Source organism: Bos taurus, chromosome 23 (assembly GCF_002263795.3).
Source record: "Bos taurus isolate L1 Dominette 01449 registration number 42190680 breed Hereford chromosome 23, ARS-UCD2.0, whole genome shotgun sequence".
NCBI lineage: Eukaryota > Metazoa > Chordata > Mammalia > Artiodactyla > Bovidae > Bos > Bos taurus.
In genome coordinates this window covers 26219164-26236812 of record NC_037350.1, presented here as the reverse complement: position 1 = coordinate 26236812, position 17649 = coordinate 26219164, and the positions used below count along the sequence as shown (strand labels likewise).

At 35.2% G+C, this 17649-nt stretch overlaps 1 protein-coding gene across 8 annotated transcripts in view; it reads right to left on the bottom strand.

Annotated features, from left to right (window-relative positions):
* LOC107131258 (butyrophilin subfamily 2 member A1-like) overlaps nucleotides 1–17238 on the bottom strand; it is a 109548-nt gene extending 92310 nt beyond the window's left edge. For 3 of the 8 annotated variants that reach the window (XM_059880605.1, XM_059880606.1, XM_059880607.1), the window contains exons 1-5: nucleotides 17089–17224; nucleotides 13819–13872; nucleotides 7310–7354; nucleotides 2808–2825; nucleotides 322–342 (exon numbers count right to left, since the gene is read on the bottom strand). In XM_059880605.1, the coding sequence (XP_059736588.1) occupies nucleotides 322–342; nucleotides 2808–2825; nucleotides 7310–7340 (70 nt within the window). In that variant the 5' untranslated portion in view covers nucleotides 7341–7354; nucleotides 13819–13872; nucleotides 17089–17224. Of the gene's footprint in view, nucleotides 1–321; nucleotides 343–2807; nucleotides 2826–7309; nucleotides 7355–13818; nucleotides 13873–17075 lie in introns of all 8 variants that reach the window. The other 5 variants (XM_059880604.1, XM_059880608.1, XM_059880602.1 and 2 more) reach the window with 4 other exon arrangements.
* Between the last annotated feature and the right edge of the window lie 411 nt (nucleotides 17239–17649).

The window sequence follows — 17649 nt, the reverse complement described above, 5'->3', positions numbered from 1 at the left end:
CATTAACTTAATGCCCTTCATCTCACCAAATTCTCAGTAAAATGATTGCAAGTCTTTGGAAAACAATTTCCTTAGGGAAAGAATGGTATGGAATAAAAAAAGAAGGAATGGAAAATGTTTGAAGGTTGGGAGATTAAAAGAAAATTAACTTCAGACAACTTAACAAATAAGTACATAAACATTTAATTAGGAGGGAAATGTAGACATCCAGGAGAAGAGCAAGCCAATGGATGGATATGGTTTAAAATGCAGAAAATGTTAATGCAATGAGAAACCATCATTTTAATGGGTTTGGGAGCAACAGAATTTTTGAAAATTTACCTAGTTTCTCCTCAGGCTTTTCTGAAAAGAAAAAAATGAAGAAATGAAAGTAAATATAATATAAAAATGGGAAGGCAATTCAAATTTAGTGCAAAATTTATAGTTTAAATTGAACTCACATGGATGCACACACAAAAACACATATGTGCATACCATTACATGAAAGCACACATTCACACACAAAGACACATGTCCAGTGGCTGAGAGCTTAGTGTTATCCAAAGAGTGTTTTTCTCAAAATAAAAATGCACATAAAATGAATGAGTTTTATGATTTGAGAAAATTTTTTAGAAACAGCAATTCTCATGATAACCATTAAAATAGTCATTTTGTTTGATATACTTAGGCTTTTATTATTCAGTTTGTATGATGTAATAAGTACTTCGCATTTTAATTAATATGTATACTCAACCTGGTTATTACATCTCTAAGTGGTATGAAGTAATCACAAACACTGAATCAGAGGATCTCAAACCACTGTCTCTGCAGGTACTATAGTGTATGCCACCTGCTCAGTCACTCAGTTGTGTCTGACTCTTTGTGACCGCCTGGACTCTGGCCTGCCAGGCTCCTAGTCCATGGGATTTTTCAGCAATCATATTGGAGTGGGTTGTCATTTCCTCTGCCAGGGGATCTTCCTGACCCAGGAATCAAGTCTGTGACTGTGGTGTCTCCTGTATTGTCAGGTGGATTATTTACCACTGAGTCACCTGGGAAGGCCATGGTATGCCACCTGGACTCCTCTATTAAGAATGATTTTATCAGCAGAGTACTACATAATATGGTGTATGTGAATTTCTCTTTTAACTATGCCTAAATGAAATTTCTCTTAAGTTCTTTGGAAAGAAAATATTAATGGTAGTGAAGTGGGTCACATTAAATTGACCTGAGAATGTCTTGGACAAAACTTAGACTTCAGCCACTTTGAAAACCCATTACTTCATAGGGCTATGATTAGAAAAATTTACTTGAGTCAAAAGGATGTTTGCATTCATTATAATAACAGGACAAATCAAATAGCAATATAGGGGGAAATAATTGAATCAAAATGAAGATGGAACCCTTATTTGTAAAGGTAAGATTCTAGAAAAAAACGTAAAATATGCATGTCTTGGAGTTGAGAAAAAATATCTTCAGAAGTTGAAGTGAAAAGCACAAGTAACAGATGAAACCATGTTTAGGTACACAGGGAAGCACATTTATGGGACTTACCTTTTTCATCTTCAGATTTGTCAATAAACAAAGAAAATAAACAATTCATTCAAAATGAGGCACAATATCAGAAAAAAGGACAAAACTTTCAAACACTTTCAAAGTTGTTTCTGAGAGTTATCTTCCGAGAATAGAAACCACAACGTTCAAACACTATTTCGCCAATCAAAGGAAGAGTTATTTCACTTCTATATACCTCCTGATGACAAAGGGACTAAATGGAAACCACAGAAGGCAAGGCAGTACAATACTACTCCCTCAGGGCTAAAGGATATGGGATATTTCTATCATTGGCTTGTATTGCGGCTTCTAAGTTTTTCAGACTAACAGTAAAGTATACAATTGTACACGATAAGAGATACTTGAAAAAGAGAAAGAATAAAGTCACCATTGTCCAATAATCTGTGCATTGCAGTATTCATACATAATTTCATAGAAACATTAAATCAATATATACTTGAATTGAATTCCCTCTTAAATAGAAATTATCAGTTAAAAATATCATTACATGGAGCCTTTTAAAGTTCTAACTGCATTATACTTATATTGTAAGACAATATCATAGACAAAATCCCAGAGTAATGATTTTCATGTCTTTCACATGAAAAATTGAGATTTGAGAGGTACACATAACAATTGAACATTCCCTGTGAACTAAATTCATTCTACAAATATACGATAGGAACTGAGGTTCAATAAAATTGTTGCATTGAAAAGGTAAAGGAAAAATAGTATGGTTGTATGTATAAAATTTCCATGAGACTCATGTTCATATTCTTTGGAATATGCTCTGTAATAGTGGGAGAACGGAGCTCAAACTCATACTTGACCAATGGACAATAATAGAATTTACACCTGCCTTGAAAGGACAATGGATGGACAAACTGAAATCAGCAAATAATAGTCTTCTCTCATCTCTTAGATGTGTTCTAGGAAAATATACTAATCCTATCAGATTAGTGCCCTTTATCTCATCACCTTCCGAGTGAAATCATAGCAAATGCCTGGAAAATAGAAAAAGCTAATGTCATAGGGAAAGAGCACTTTGGAATGGAAAAGAAAGGAATTGGAAAATACAGAAAGTGGGAAGCTGAAAAAAGAGAAAATCTGGGAAAAGTCTGTAAGATGTTAATTGAGGAAGTAAAGGAGAAGTGTGAATGGGTGACTGACATCAGATTAAAAAGCAGATGAAAAAGCAGGGAATGTTAAGGCAAAAGGAGAACAGTCATTTTACTGAAGTGGGGAGGTGGTTTACAGGATTTCAGAAAATTTACCGTATGGCCAACGTTGTTCTGAAATGAAAATTGAGAGATCAATGTAAATATCATGAAGAATGTGAAAAAATTCAAATTTAATTCAAAATTTATACATAAAAATAAACCAATGAGGACAATGATGCACACATACACAAATGCTGTATTTATTATAGACTCTATTTTTCACAGTAGATACTAGATGAGAGGAACCTGAAGCACTCCTTCTGGAGATACTACAGAGAAATTTACCTGGGCACCTGTATTCACATGCTAACCAACTGATACATACATAACATGTGCTTTGTAAGTTTTCATTTTTAACAAATGCCTAACTAATGTTCTCATTAATAAAACTCCATGAAAAGAAGGAAATGAAGTGTTACATGGCAGTGAAATGGTCTAAATCAAATGACCTGACATATCTTGGACAAAGTTTTCCCATCTACATTATGGGTAATGACAATACTTTAGATTTATATGTTTAATAAATTGGTTGTCTCAAAAGAAATAACTGTATAGATTGCAACAAAAAGACAAATCAAAGAAACAACAGTGTGGGTTAATTGAATAGCAAATTAAGATGGCAACCTTCAGGGCAAAGATAAGATTGGAGAAAATCAAGTAAACATCTGCAAGTCCAGTGAGAATGATGACTGTAAGGGGGTTAGAGAAAATGCAAAAAAAAAAAAAAAAAAAGATACTTTGCTATTTTACACAGGAAATACATTAATGTGACTCGTCACTTTCTTCTTCATGTTTATTGAGAAAATAAAAGCAAGGAAGTAACAGTTAATTCAAAATGAGGGCACAAGGTCAGGAAGAAAGGAAGACAGAACTTGCAAGCACTGCTATAGTTTTCACTGTGATCTTAACTGGCACACATTTCTGAGAATTGGAACCACAAGATTTTGAAGACGATCACCCCAATCAGAAACAAACAACCTGTATGTATGTGTGTGTTTTACTTCCATACTCCCCTTGATAAAAAAGGAACAAGACTGCAGATAGACCACACAAGGGTAGAATGGGATGCTATTTTAACTCTGTAGGGTACAACAAATTGATCTTTTTGTATTTTACTTTCTATGGTTTACAGAATAAAATGAAAACCCCACACTTAGTCATAAAAGATATACTTGAAACTAGATGAACAGTAACAGTCTCCCATGCATGCGTGTTAAGTCACTTCAGTCATGTCTGACTCTCTGCGACGCTATGGACTGTACCCTGCCAGGCTCCTCTGTCCATGGGATTCTCCAGGCTAGAATACTGGGGTGGATTGCTATGCTCTCCTCCAGGTGATCTTCCTGACCCAGGGATTGAACCCACGTCTCTGTCTCCTGCACTGGCAGGTGGGTACTTTACCACTAGTGCCACCTGGGAAACCCATAACGCCTCCCATCTGCCCACAACTCTATCTGCAGCAATAGTCATATACAGACTATATACATATTAAATCAGTATATTCCTGAGTTGAACTCTCTTGAATTAATTTTTTTCATTGAAAAATTATCATTAAAAGAGGTTGTTCAATTTCTAAGAACTGTATTTGTGCGTAAGAAATATGTTTGAAAAAAACCTATGGTAATTGTTGTCCAAGCATTTCACATAAAAAACTGAGAATTGAGAGAACACAATAATCAAACACTCTCTGTGCTATAAAGCTCTTTTACACATATTTAATAGAAACTGCAGTTTGTATAAATTATAAATGTGACACTGAAAATGCCCCAAACACAAAACAATGTCTGTGGCTGCAAAAACTTCTGCGAATACCCATGGGAAATATTTTTATGCCTAGGATTCTTTGGATAATAAGCTCTCTATCACAGTTAGAGAATAAGCCTTAGTTTCTCACTGACCAAACAATGATAACATAAATTTCATGGGTTTTGAAAGAATAATGTGTGGACAAATTTCACTCAGTATGTCATATGTCACTTTTTATTTCTAATAATTTGGGCAAGTTTCATTGGCATCAAAATGAGCCCTTGAACTTGAAATATGTGACAGAGCTCCCATCTTGCAATGGATTCTGGAAAAATAAACAGAATGGAAACAGTGTGCCTTTCAACTGAATGCTCTTCATCTCAACAACTTCTCAGTGAAACTAAAATGGGCCATAAAAAGACAGAAAATACTAATGCTTATAGTAACAAAATGATTTGGAGTAGAAAAATTGAGAACTGAAAAGGACATTAGCTAGAGAAACTAAAGAAAGTGAGCATAACATGAAGACCTGTAGGTTAGAAATTAGGGAGAGGAAGGTAGAGATCCAAGAGAAGAACAAAGAAAGGTGTTTGGGGTAAGAGCATAGGACTCTCAAGGGCTCAAGAAATCAGTTATGTAAAAGCAGTTTGTGAGTAACAAGTTTTCAGAAATTTTATCTTTATAGAATCTTCTGAAAAATAAAATGGGGAGATCAATGAAAACATAATGTAAATATAAATAAAATGCACAATTAATGCAAAATTTACTTTTAAAATTATGCCAATCATGATTCAGATAAACACACGCAAGTAATCATACATTGAATGTAGGCACACACAGATGTGCATACCTGCATAGTGTTTAAGATCTCAATTTTGTCCAGAGTGTGTTCTCCCCAATGAAAATTGGCATAAATGGATGTATATACTGCATTGAGAAATATTTTTCTGGAATATTACTTCTCATGTTCATCCTTTTATAATGGTCCTGAACCCTTTTGTCATAAGTTAGACTTTTATTATGGTTTGTAAGATTTAATAAATTTTACGTTGCTTTCAACTACTGCATATACTCAGTTCTACATTGCAGAGGCTATGCAGTATAGAATTGCCACAAATACTAAATTAGAGGCTATTGAATTATTGCACTGCTTCTAGGGATATTACAGGGCAATTTTCCTGTGCTACTCTATTTACAAAATCTTCAACTGATGGATAAACAAAACTGTGTTTTGTGAATTTCTATGTTTTTGAACTGTGGTATTGGAGAAGACTCTTGAGAGTCCTTTGGACTGCAAAGGAGATCCAACCAGTCAATCCTAAAGGAAATCAGTCCTGAATATTCATTGGAAGGACTGACGCTGAAGCTTCAATACTTTGGCTACCTGACGCAAACAACTAATTCATTAGAAAAGAATGATGCTGGGAAAGCTTGAAGGCAGGAGGAGAGGGAGATGACAGAGGATTAGATGATTGGATGGGATCACCGACTTGACGGACATGAGTTTGAGCAATCTCTGGGAGTTGGTGAGGGACAGGGAAGCCTGGTGTGCTGCAGTCCATGGGGTGGCAAAGAGTCGGACGTGACTGAGCAACTGAATTGATACTGATAATGATTTAAAAACTAATGTCTAAATTAAGTTCTTCTTAATGAAATTCCATGAAAGGAAACAAAGTCTTCAGTGGCAGCAGATCAAATCTAAGTCAAATGACCTGAATATATCTTGGACAAAACCTTCACATCAGCCATATTCAAAATGCTAGTACTTCAGAGGTATGTAATTAATGTAATCTACTTCACTCAAAATATCTGCTTGAATTACAACAACCTGGCAAAGTAAACAATCAATAATAGGGGATGACAGAATAACTGATGAAGATGATATCCTTCAACTGGAAAGAAAAGATTCAAGAAAAAATTATAATCTTTGAGTGTGGAGGAAAAGGCGCAAGTAACAGATGAGACAATTCTAGGTACACAATGAAATACATTGATAGGAATGACCTTGTATTTCTTCACATCCATGGATGAAATAATTAAAAGAGAAAAAGAAATCAAAATGAGAGCAAAATATCAAGAAAGCAGAAGGGTATATTAAACACATCTATAGTCTTCTCTGAACTAATACACATTTTGAGAACTGGAACCACGAGATTCAAACACTATCTCACCAAACAGAGTAAATACTGTTTTACTTCAATATACCACTTTCTGAAAAAGCAACTACACTTGGAACTAACACCACATGAAGAAGTAGAATAGCACTTCCTCTAGGATAAAGAATGTATCAGTCATTGGTCTTACATGGAAACTTTTACCCTTTTCAGAATAAAATGATGACCTACACTCATACACAAGAGAGATACTTTAAAAGAGATAAGTAAGAACAGAGGAAAGACACCATTCTGTCCAAAACTATTTTAGCAGTAGTAAGATAAAGTCCACTATTTATGTTAGTAATGATAAATGCTTTAATTGAACCCCCTTGAAATTACCAAAAAAGTCACTCAAAAAAAAAAAGGCATTATAGGGAGGATGCTATAGTTCTGAGGATTATGTTCTTGTTGCAAAAGAATTGGCAACATTCTAGAATAATCGCTTCATGTATTTTACACAGTGAAAGTTTAGCAACAGAACACACATCGCAGCTGGCTCCTTCTTCTTTGACCCACAACTGATAATAGGAAAGATAGATTCGAATCAACATCCCAGGCAGAGTATATTATCTATCTCCAGTGCGAATTTATTTGGCTATATAATTAATTCTTGCCAATGGAATGTGAGTAAAAGTTATGGGGATTATATCTTGCCTGAGGCAGGTTTCTCTTGTGACTTTCTCATGATCTCTTCTCCTTCTGCAGAAAGAGTAAAAAACATAAAAATTATATAATTTCGTAACTTTTGTTAAATTCATTCAACTTTCCACATTTTTAGAGTAGTGTAATACCCATAAAATTTAATGTCATAACCATTATCCAGTGTAGAGTTTGGTTCTTTCAAATACATTCATGTTGTGCAAATGTCACTAGCAACCATTTCTAGGACTCTCTTCATCTTGCAACACTGAAACTCTGTCGCTATTAAAAATAACACCCTTGATTCTTTCTCCCCAGTCCCTGAAAAAAACTATTCTATGTTTGTCTTTCTTTCCTTTTTAAAAAACGTTTCTTCCCATTCCCCATGCTCCAGTTTCCCCATTCTCTGTCTTTATGAGTTTGGCTTTTTTTCTTTTTTTTTTGTTTAAGAGTCCACATATAGATTAGATCATGCAATATTTGTCTTTATATGTCTGGCTTATTTCACTTAGCAAAATGTCTTCCAGGTTCACCCATTTCATCTCAAAAAGTGGGATTTTATTCTTTCCTAGGGCAGAATAATTTATCATTGCATACCAATACATATTTTCTTTTTATACTTATCTGTTGATATATACTTAAGTTTTTTAATATATTTGCTATTGCTTATAATGCAGCAATGAATATGAGTCCAGTATTGCTTTGAGATCCTGATTTTACTTCCTTTAAATATATATACAGAAGTTGGATTGCTGGATCTTATGATAGCTCTACTTTTAATTTTTGATATGCATTTGTACTATTTTCCATAAGAACTGTACCAATTTCCATCACCACAACAATGTACAAGGGTTCCCTTTTCTGCATATTCTCATCATTTGTTATCTTTGACAATATTTATTGCAAGTTTGAGGTGATATCTTATTGTGGTGCATTAGCTGGATGATTAGGGGTGTTGAGCTCCTTTTCATATGTTTCTTGTACATTTATATATTTTTGGAGAAATTTTTATTCAAGTCCCTTGTCCATTTTTAAGTAAAAATATTTTTGTTTTGCTTGCTATGGAGTTATTTATACATATATTTACTATACTAATCCCTTATCAGATATATTATTTGCAATTTGTTTTCCCATTTTCTCATATGCCTTTTCATTTTGATGATTGTTTCCTTTGAGGTACAGAAACTTTTTAGTTTGATGTAGTCACATTACTTATTTTTGCTTCTGTTACCTGTGCTTTTGGTGTCAAACTAAAAAAAAATCATTACTAAGTCTAATATCAAAGATCTTTTCCTTTATATTTCCTTCTAGTTGTTTTATGATTTAAAATCTTATGGTTAAGTCTGTAATCAATTTGGGGTTGATTTGTAAGACAGGGCTTGAATTTCCATTTTCTGCATGTGATTATCCAATTTTTGCAATGCCATTTATTGAAGACATCATCCATTCCCCCTTGTATATTGTTTCCATCTTTATCGTAGATTTAACTTCTTCTCATGGGTTTATTTCTTGGCTCTTGCTTATGTTCCATTGGTGTATGCTTCTGCTAATATGCAAGTATCATATGATTTTGATTGCTGCTGCTGCTTCTAAGTCACTTCAGTCGTGTCCGATTCTGTGCGACCCCATAGACGGCAGCCCACCAGGCTCCCCCGTCCCTGGGACTCTCCAGGTAAGAACACTGGAGTGGGTTGCCATTTCCTTCTCCAAAGCATGAAAGTGAAAAGTAAAAGTGAAGTCGCTCAGTCGTGCCCGAGTCTTAGCGACCCCATGGACTGCAGCCTACCAGGCTCCTCCATCCATGGGATTTTCCAGGCAAGAGTATTGGAGTGGGTTGCCATTGCCTTCTCCAGATTTTGATTGCTATAGTTTTGTAATATAGTTTGAAATCAGAAGGATGATGCCTCCAATTTAATCTTTTCTTCTTGAGATTGCTTTGGCTACTTGGGATTTTTCGTAGTTCCATACAAATGTTAGGATTATTTTTGTTTGTTTGTTTCTGTAAGAAATATCATTGGATTAAGCTAGGTACTACATTGAATTTGTAGAATCTGTAGATTACTTCAGGTAGTATGGACATTTTAACAAAATTGATCCTTCCAATCTATAAGCATGGGGTATATTTTAATGTATTTGTGTCTTCCTCAGTTTCTTTCATCAGTGTCATAGCTTTCAGTGTACACATATTTTACATCCTTGGTTTCCTTTATTCCTAAGTATTTTATTCTTTTTAAAGATACTGTAAATGGGGCTTTTTTCTTAATTTCATTTTTAGATAGTTTGTTGTTTGTGGGTAGAAATAACACTGATTTTTAAATGTTGATTTTGTTTTCTACAACTATTAAATTTATTTATTAGGCTTAACAATTTTTTTATAAAAGCATTATGGATTTCTACATATATTTGTATGTCATCTGCAAACAGAGATAATTTTAAGTCTTCTTTAATGGTTGGATGCCTTTTATTTCTTATTTCTTTTCTTATTCCCTTAATGCTCTCTGGCTAGGACATTGAGTACAAATGTACCTTGGAGACTACAGATTCAGTTCCAGATCACCACAATAAAGTGAATGTTGCAGTAAAGTAAGTCATATGAATTTCTGGTTTCCCAGTGCATATATCCTGTCATCTATTAAGTGTGCAATAAAATTATGTCTAAAAAAATGAACATATTTTAGTTAAAAATGTCTTAATGCTAAAACATGCTAGCCATCATTTGACAATGCAGGGTTGCTACAGACAATCAATTTGTATAAAATGCAATATCTGCAAAACACAATAGAGTGAAATGCAATAAAAAGAAGTATGCCTGAACTATGTTGGACAGAAGTTGCAATAGTGGACACACATTTCTGATCTTAGAAGAAAAGCTTTTAGCTTTTCACCATTGAGTAAGATGTTAGATGTGTTTGTTTATATGACTAACATTATATTTATAATATCCTGTTGAAGTACTTTACATTTATACCTAATTTGTTGAGTTTTTTTATTAAAAAAAAATTTTGTCACTAAATTTACATTTAAAACACACTCAACTCTATTAACCATCAACAAAATGCAAATTAAATGCAAAATGTAATAACACTATGCATTGTCTAATGTTTAAAATGAAACACTGATGATATCTAGTTTTGGTGACCACCTGGAGTATAGCATATTCAAAAGCAGAGACATTACTTTGCCAACAAAGGTTCGTCTAGTCAAGGCTATGGTTTTTCCTGTGGTCATGTATGGATGTGAGAGTTGGACTGTGAAGAAGGCTGAGCACCAAAGAATTGATGCTTTTGAACTGTGGTGTTAGAGAAGACTCTTGAGAGTCCCTTGGACTGCAAGGAGATCCAACCAGTCCATTCTGAAGATCAGCCCTGGAATTTCTTTGGAAGGAATGATGCTAAAGCTGAAACTCCAGTACTTTGGCCACCTCATGCAAAGAGTTGACTCATTGGAAAAGACTCTGATGCTGGGAGAGATAGGGGGCAGGAGGAGAAGGGGACAACAGAGGATGAGATGGCTGGATGGCATCACTGACTCGATGGACATGAGTCTCAGTGAACTCCGGGAATTGGTGATGGACAGGGAAACCTGGCATGCTGTGGTTCATGGGGTCGCAAAGAGTCAGACACAACTGAGCGACTGATCTGATCTGGAGTAATTAGAATTTTCATATCCTTCTGCCAACAATATAAACCACAGTGAACATTTTAGAAATCAATTTGACAAATATAAAGTGAGATGGTATATTTTAAGTTTAATATCCGAGTCTATTGGAGAAGGAAATGGCACCCCACTCCAGTATTCTTGCCTGGAGAATCCTCTGGACAGAGAAGCCTGGTGGGCTGCTGTCCATGGGGTTGCACAGTCGGACACGACTGAAGTGACTTAGCAGCAGCAGCATCCAAGTCTATGTAGAGAATCAGCTTACTAACAAACTGATGCTTTTTACAGAAAGCAACTATAAACCTTGGGTGAAATAAAAGAATTAGCTACTTGAGAGTCCTGGAAAGTGAACAAAAGCAGACAGAATTTGTTGGTGACTCAATACTTGGAGCAAGTGATCAGAATAAAGCAGGTTTTCTCATTTTTGTGCCTTTGCTCCAGGGGTAGCCAGTTAACAATGTTGCTTACATTCTAACTGAAAGTCTTATAATTTTGTGTCAGGGAAAGAACTAAGAATACGGGAGAATAAACAGGATTAGGAGACAGCCAAAAAGGGGAAACCTGAAGTCAGGTAGAAACTTGTCCCAAAACCCTTTGAGCTACGGACCATGCACAAATGGGAATGACTTATTAAAGTTCAAACTGAGATGTAAGCATCACCTATCACAGGCATCACAGTGCTTGCAGTTTGAGTTTGCTACTAAGTCACTTCAGTCATGTCCGATTCTGTGTGACCCCATAGACGGCAGCCTACCAGGCTCCTCCATCCCTGGGATTCTCCAGGTAAGAACACTGGAGAGGGTTGCCATTTCCTTCTCCAATGCGTGAAAGTGATAAGTGAAAAGTGAAAGTGAAGTCACTCAGTGGTGTCCAACTCTTAGCAACCCCATGGACTGCAGCCTACCAGACTACTCCATCCATGGGATTTTCCAGGCAAGAGTACTGGAGTGGGGTGCCATCGCCTTCTCCAAATTTGAGTTTAAATAAGTTAATTGTCCACTTATCTACCTTTTTGAAATATACAAAAAATTTCAGAGTTTCTGTAACATAACATTCAAACTGCCCAGGTTACAGTCCATTATGTGATACATGAAGCTCCAGGAAAATGTGACACATTCGCAAGATAAAAGATAAAAAATAGATGGCATCCTGGAAATTACCTAAGTGTTGGAAATAATTTAATAATGACTGTTAAGCCATTATCAAAGCTATGATCAATAAGAAAAAAGAAAACACACATTATGAATAAAAAGAGACAAATTTCAGGAGAAGACAAGAAAATACAAAAAAAAAAGAAAATCATATGGGAATTTTTAAACTAAAATCTAAATATTTAAAAATATATGATAATTAGCTTATGGAATAAAAAGTTTGGCAAAGAAACAGTTAATGAACATGAACATAATAATTATCTAGTTTAAAGAGAAAGACAAAGGATGTGGGAAAAAGCCCACTGTAGCCTGAAGGACCAGTGGGATAATATCAAAAGGCATTACAGAGACATATGTGGAATCAGAGAAAGAAGGAGGAGAGGGAATGTGTCAGAAAGATATTTGAAGAAATAATGGTTCTTCTTCAAATTCTTCTCCTAAATTTAGTGAAAGACCACAATTTAAAGCTCCAATTAGTTCAGAGAACCCCCAAGAGTATAAATATGAAGAATATCATGCTTAGGCACATGATACTGAAACTGAAAAATGTAAAGACAAGGAGAAGAATGTTAAGTAGCCAGAAAAGTGACATATTCCTTAAGAGAAACAATGATTTGACAGTGCAGAGTTTTACCAGATCTCTGGAAGGGAGTGAAACAATATCTTTATATCACTAAAGAAAGGTTAAAAAAAAAAAAAACTTTTCATCTTAAAATTCTAACTTAAGCAAAAATATCCTTCAGAGGTTAACAACAGGTAAATTCTTTTTTGCTAATTAAAAGCTATGAGAGTCACCATCAGACTCACACTTTAAGAAATACTAAGGGAATGATGCTAAAGCTGAATGAAACTCCAGTACTTTGGCCACCTCATGCGAAGAGTTGACTGATTGGAAAAGACTCTGATGCTGGGAGGGATTGGGGGCAGGAGGAGAAGGGGACGACAGAGCATGAGATGGCTGGATGGCATCACTGACTCGATGGATGTGAGTCTGAGTGAGCTCCGGGAGTTGGTGATGGACAGGGAGGCCTGGCGTGCTGCGATTCATGGGGTAGCAAAGAGTCGGACACAACTGAGCGACTGATCTGATCTGATCTGAAGGGAATTCCTCAGTTGGAAGGGAACTAATACTAGAAGAACAATCAGAGCTTCAGAAAAGAATGAAGAGTATCAGAGGTGATAAATAGGGGCTGGTGCTGCTAAGTTGCTTCAGTCAACGCTGTGCGACCCAATAGACGGCAGCCCATGAGGCTCCCCCGTCCCTGGGATTCTCCAGGCAAGAACACTGGAGTGGGTTGCCATTTTCTTCTCCAAATAAATAGCTAGATATATAAAATATTTCACTTTTCTCTTATTTTTTTCAGAGATATAAATATGTTTTTTTTAATAAAATATTGACATGTGTATTTCACAAACTACAGAAGGTAGGGGAGCTAACATATTGTTATTCACATATTTTGAATAAATATACTACACAAGGATGATGTAAAGTGTTGGAGATAAAAAGTCAAAAGCTAAAATAGTATCCTATCCTAAAAATATTCAAATAATCCAAAGAAAACTGAAAATGGAGAACAGAGTAAAATAAGCAGAGGAGGCAAGTAAAAACATATACAAAATGATAAACATAAATCAAATCATATCAAGATAGACACCAACCCACTCTGGAATATACTCCAGAAGCAAAGTGAATGAAAAGTGCAAGTAAATACTTACACTATTTTGAGTGTTTTGGTATCAGCTTGCTAATTACCACAAAACAAGAGAAATCTACAAAATAAAAGAGATAAATAATTGAGAAAATTTTATAAAAGCCAAAAGTTTTTTGCAAAGAGCAGCAAAATTGATCAAATATTCATCTATCAAATCAAGAATTAACACAGATCAAGAGATAAGACAAATCACCTACATTAGGAATAAAGGAGGCCATCACTAAAAATTCTGTATGTTAAACCGATAATGAGAGTATATTTTATCAGCTCATAGGACAAGTTGGACAACTTGATTAAATTTTTAAAAGTTCCTTGAAAAATACAAGTGCAAGAGAAACATAAAATGTCATTATCCCTAAATCTATTAAAGAAATGGAATTTGTGATTAAAACCTTTCCTCAAAAAAAGTTTAGAACAGTGATTTCACTGGTGAATTCTTCTGACCATTTGAAGAAGAAACAATGCCAGTCTTTCACAGACTCTTTCTGAAAGTAGTAAATGAGGAAACATTTACTAATTTGTTTTGTGAGATCAGTCTAAATCTGAAAACAAAACCTGACAAAAATATTACACAAACAGGAAGTTCAACACCAACAACACTCATAAACAAAGACAAAGAAATCCTTTACAAAGAAATTGCAGTTTTGAATCCAAAATATATGAGAAGATTGAATCAACAGAATGTATCCCAGGATTACAAGAATGTTCAATACTCAAAGCAATCAGTACAACGCATCAAAGTAACGAAAATAAGGGAGAAAAGCAGATAATCATTTCAAAAGACTTTAAAAAAAAGCATTTGTCAAAATACACCTTCTCTTCATAGTTTAAAAAATTAAAATGCCATTAAAATAGTGATAGAGGGGAATTTCCTCAATTTGATCAACGGCATTTATGAAAAATTCTAAAGTTTATATTATACTTAATGCTGAAATATTGAATGCTTTCCTTCAAGATTGAAAAACAGGAAAAGAAGCACATTCTCACCACTTCTCATCAATAATTTACTTGAGGCACTAGCCATTGCAGTAAAAAGAAAAAGAACAGTTAAAAATCAGAAAGTTAAAAAGTAAAATATTTGCAGATAATGTGTAGAATATACATGCAAAAGTTCTAAGGAATCTACAAAGCATCTGCAACAACTAATAAGTGTATTTGGTAAAGTTACAGAACACTAGTTAATACACAAATAGCAATTTAACTTTATGTATTAGCAATGTGTGTGTGCTAAGTCACTTCAGTCGTGTCCGACTCTTTGTGACCCTATGGACTGTAGCCTGCCAGGCTCCTCTGTCTATGGAATTCTCCAGTCTAGAATACTGGAGTGGGTTGCTATGCCCTCCTCCAGGGGATCTTCCCAACCAGGGATTGAACACACATCTCTTGTGTTCCCTGCACAGGCAGGCGGATTCTTTACCAGTAGCATACTGCAGAAGCCCGTAGTGTATCATAAGGGATCATACTGCTGCTAAGTCGCTTCAGTCGTGTCCAACTCTGTGCGACCCCATAGATGGTGGCCCACCAGGCTCCCCCGTCCCTGGGACTCTCCAGGCAAGAACACTGGAGTGGGTTGCCATTTCCTTCTCCAATGCATGAAAGGGAAAAGTGAAAGTGAAGTCGCTCTGTCGTGTCCGACTCTTTGCGACCCCATGGTCTGCAGCCTGCCAGGCTCCTCCGTCCATGGGATTTTCCAGGCAAGAGTATTGGAGTGGGGTGCCATTGCCTTCTCCAATAAGAGATCATAAGAGATGATAAATACAGACAACAGCAGTTGTATTAACAAGTGTGTAAAATACTTAAGAATATGTATAACAAAAGACATATAGGATATCTTCTATGAAAACTACAGATGATTGTTAGGAAAAATTAAAGAAAGCATGAAGGGAGAGAAACTCCATTAAAAAAAATATTGTTAGACTTATTGTTAAAATGTCAATTATTTCCTAAATCATCTGCAGCACCAATATAATCCCCATCAAAAGTCTAGCAGCCTTTTTCTTTGTGAAAATTCAGAAACTGATAGCAAATCATCTAGACTAATCAAAGAAACATTAAAATGAAGTAAAAAAGTAGGAGAATTTATTTATTTTTTGAAATTTCAATAAAGCTACTTTGACTCAGAAGTATGTTGTTAGCATTAGAAGAGATACTTAGACTAATGTACCTAATGAATATTATAGAAATCCATCCATGTTTATATCCTTAAATACTTAGCAAGAAAAGTGCCAAAGCCATTCAATGGGAGAAAGAATAATTTTCAATGAATGGCTTTGGAACAACTGGATATCCACATTAGAAAAAAAAAAATCTCTAACCTTACAGTATTAAAAACAATGCAAAAAAGTTTATAAGAGCTTCATGCAAGTCATAGATATTCTAGAAAAACACACAGGGGAAATTTTTTGATGATTTGGATAAGTCAAGTATTTCTTAGATGAACATGAATCATAAATGATTTATAAATTAGACTTTAACAAAATTAAGAATTTTTTGTTATTCAAAAGATATAATCAAGGAAACAAAGGGAAAATATTTACAAAAGAGCTGGCAAATGTGTATGACACAATGACAATATGGTCAATTCTGAGGGTCATATGTTCCCTTATGGGATGATAGAGCACACTACTGTGAAATAGGCAGCAAAAGTCTAACTGGCATAACTTTATTTTTTTAATAAAGCTTTATTTGGACATTTGTGTGAGGGAATGAGAGGACAATTAGGTTTTTAAATCATACAGGATTCTTTGTACATTCATTGCAAATATTATGGTCTTCATATCCTGTTTGAGACATTATTATTAAATAAGTACTCAACTGATCCTGAAAGAAAATCTTACGAGTTCATGAGGCATTGAATTTAGGGAAGGAAGTACACAATGTTCTTAGGGAAAGAAGGACTCAAAATGTTCTCACTGACAGAAAAAAAACAAAGCCTTTTGGACAGACAGTGGTGGAAGGAGAACTGAGATATGAAGGAAGGACACAGAAACCATGGAGGGGATACATGACCAACAGGGACAGAGCCAGACAAGTTGTGCGGACCAGAGAAAGCAGAATGAGAGGAGGTCTAAAAATTTTCTAACTAGGAAAAGAAAAAAATAAAAGATGGGCAAATCATGAGGATCAAAGACACTAAATTTAGACTCTTTTATTTAAATTAGTCATGTCTTTATTGGTCTTTCTGAGGCCCTTCTCACATACACACACACACACACACTCCACTGCTAATTTCCCAGGAAACAAAATCTGCTTTTAACTCACCTGGCTTACTTACCAACAAAGCAGTGTCAGTTTCCTCTCTTCTCTTGAGCCCCCTCTGAAATACTGAAGCTTCAGTCAGACCACCAAGCTGTCTCCCTCCCTGTTCTGTAACCAACAGGGATATGAGGATGGCACAAGAGCAGGAAGTACCAGAGAAGGAAACTCTGGACTGTACTTTACTCCTCTTCTTCATATGATGGTAATAAATATGGTCTCACATGAACCTAAAGCTGATATACATGCTCATGTGAAGACACACACACATTTAACAACCCTGTAAAGAATGGCTGTCCTTCTTCCTGCTTTTATTATATTATTTTTAAGAGAATAGAATAGAGATTTAAGAAAAATATCATATCGATTTTCTAGATTTATGTTTTTACCTTTTTCAGAGTACAGGCTGTATATATGTACTGCCAAAATAGTTTTGTTTTGTTTTTGTTTTTTTGTAATTTAGCCTTATTAATCTTAACAGTTTACGGAAAATCTACCAGGGACATTGAGGGTACCTGATTCTTAATCTTCCATCTCTGGTTGCATGAATGTTTAAGGCTTGTCTGTGCAAAAAAGCTCC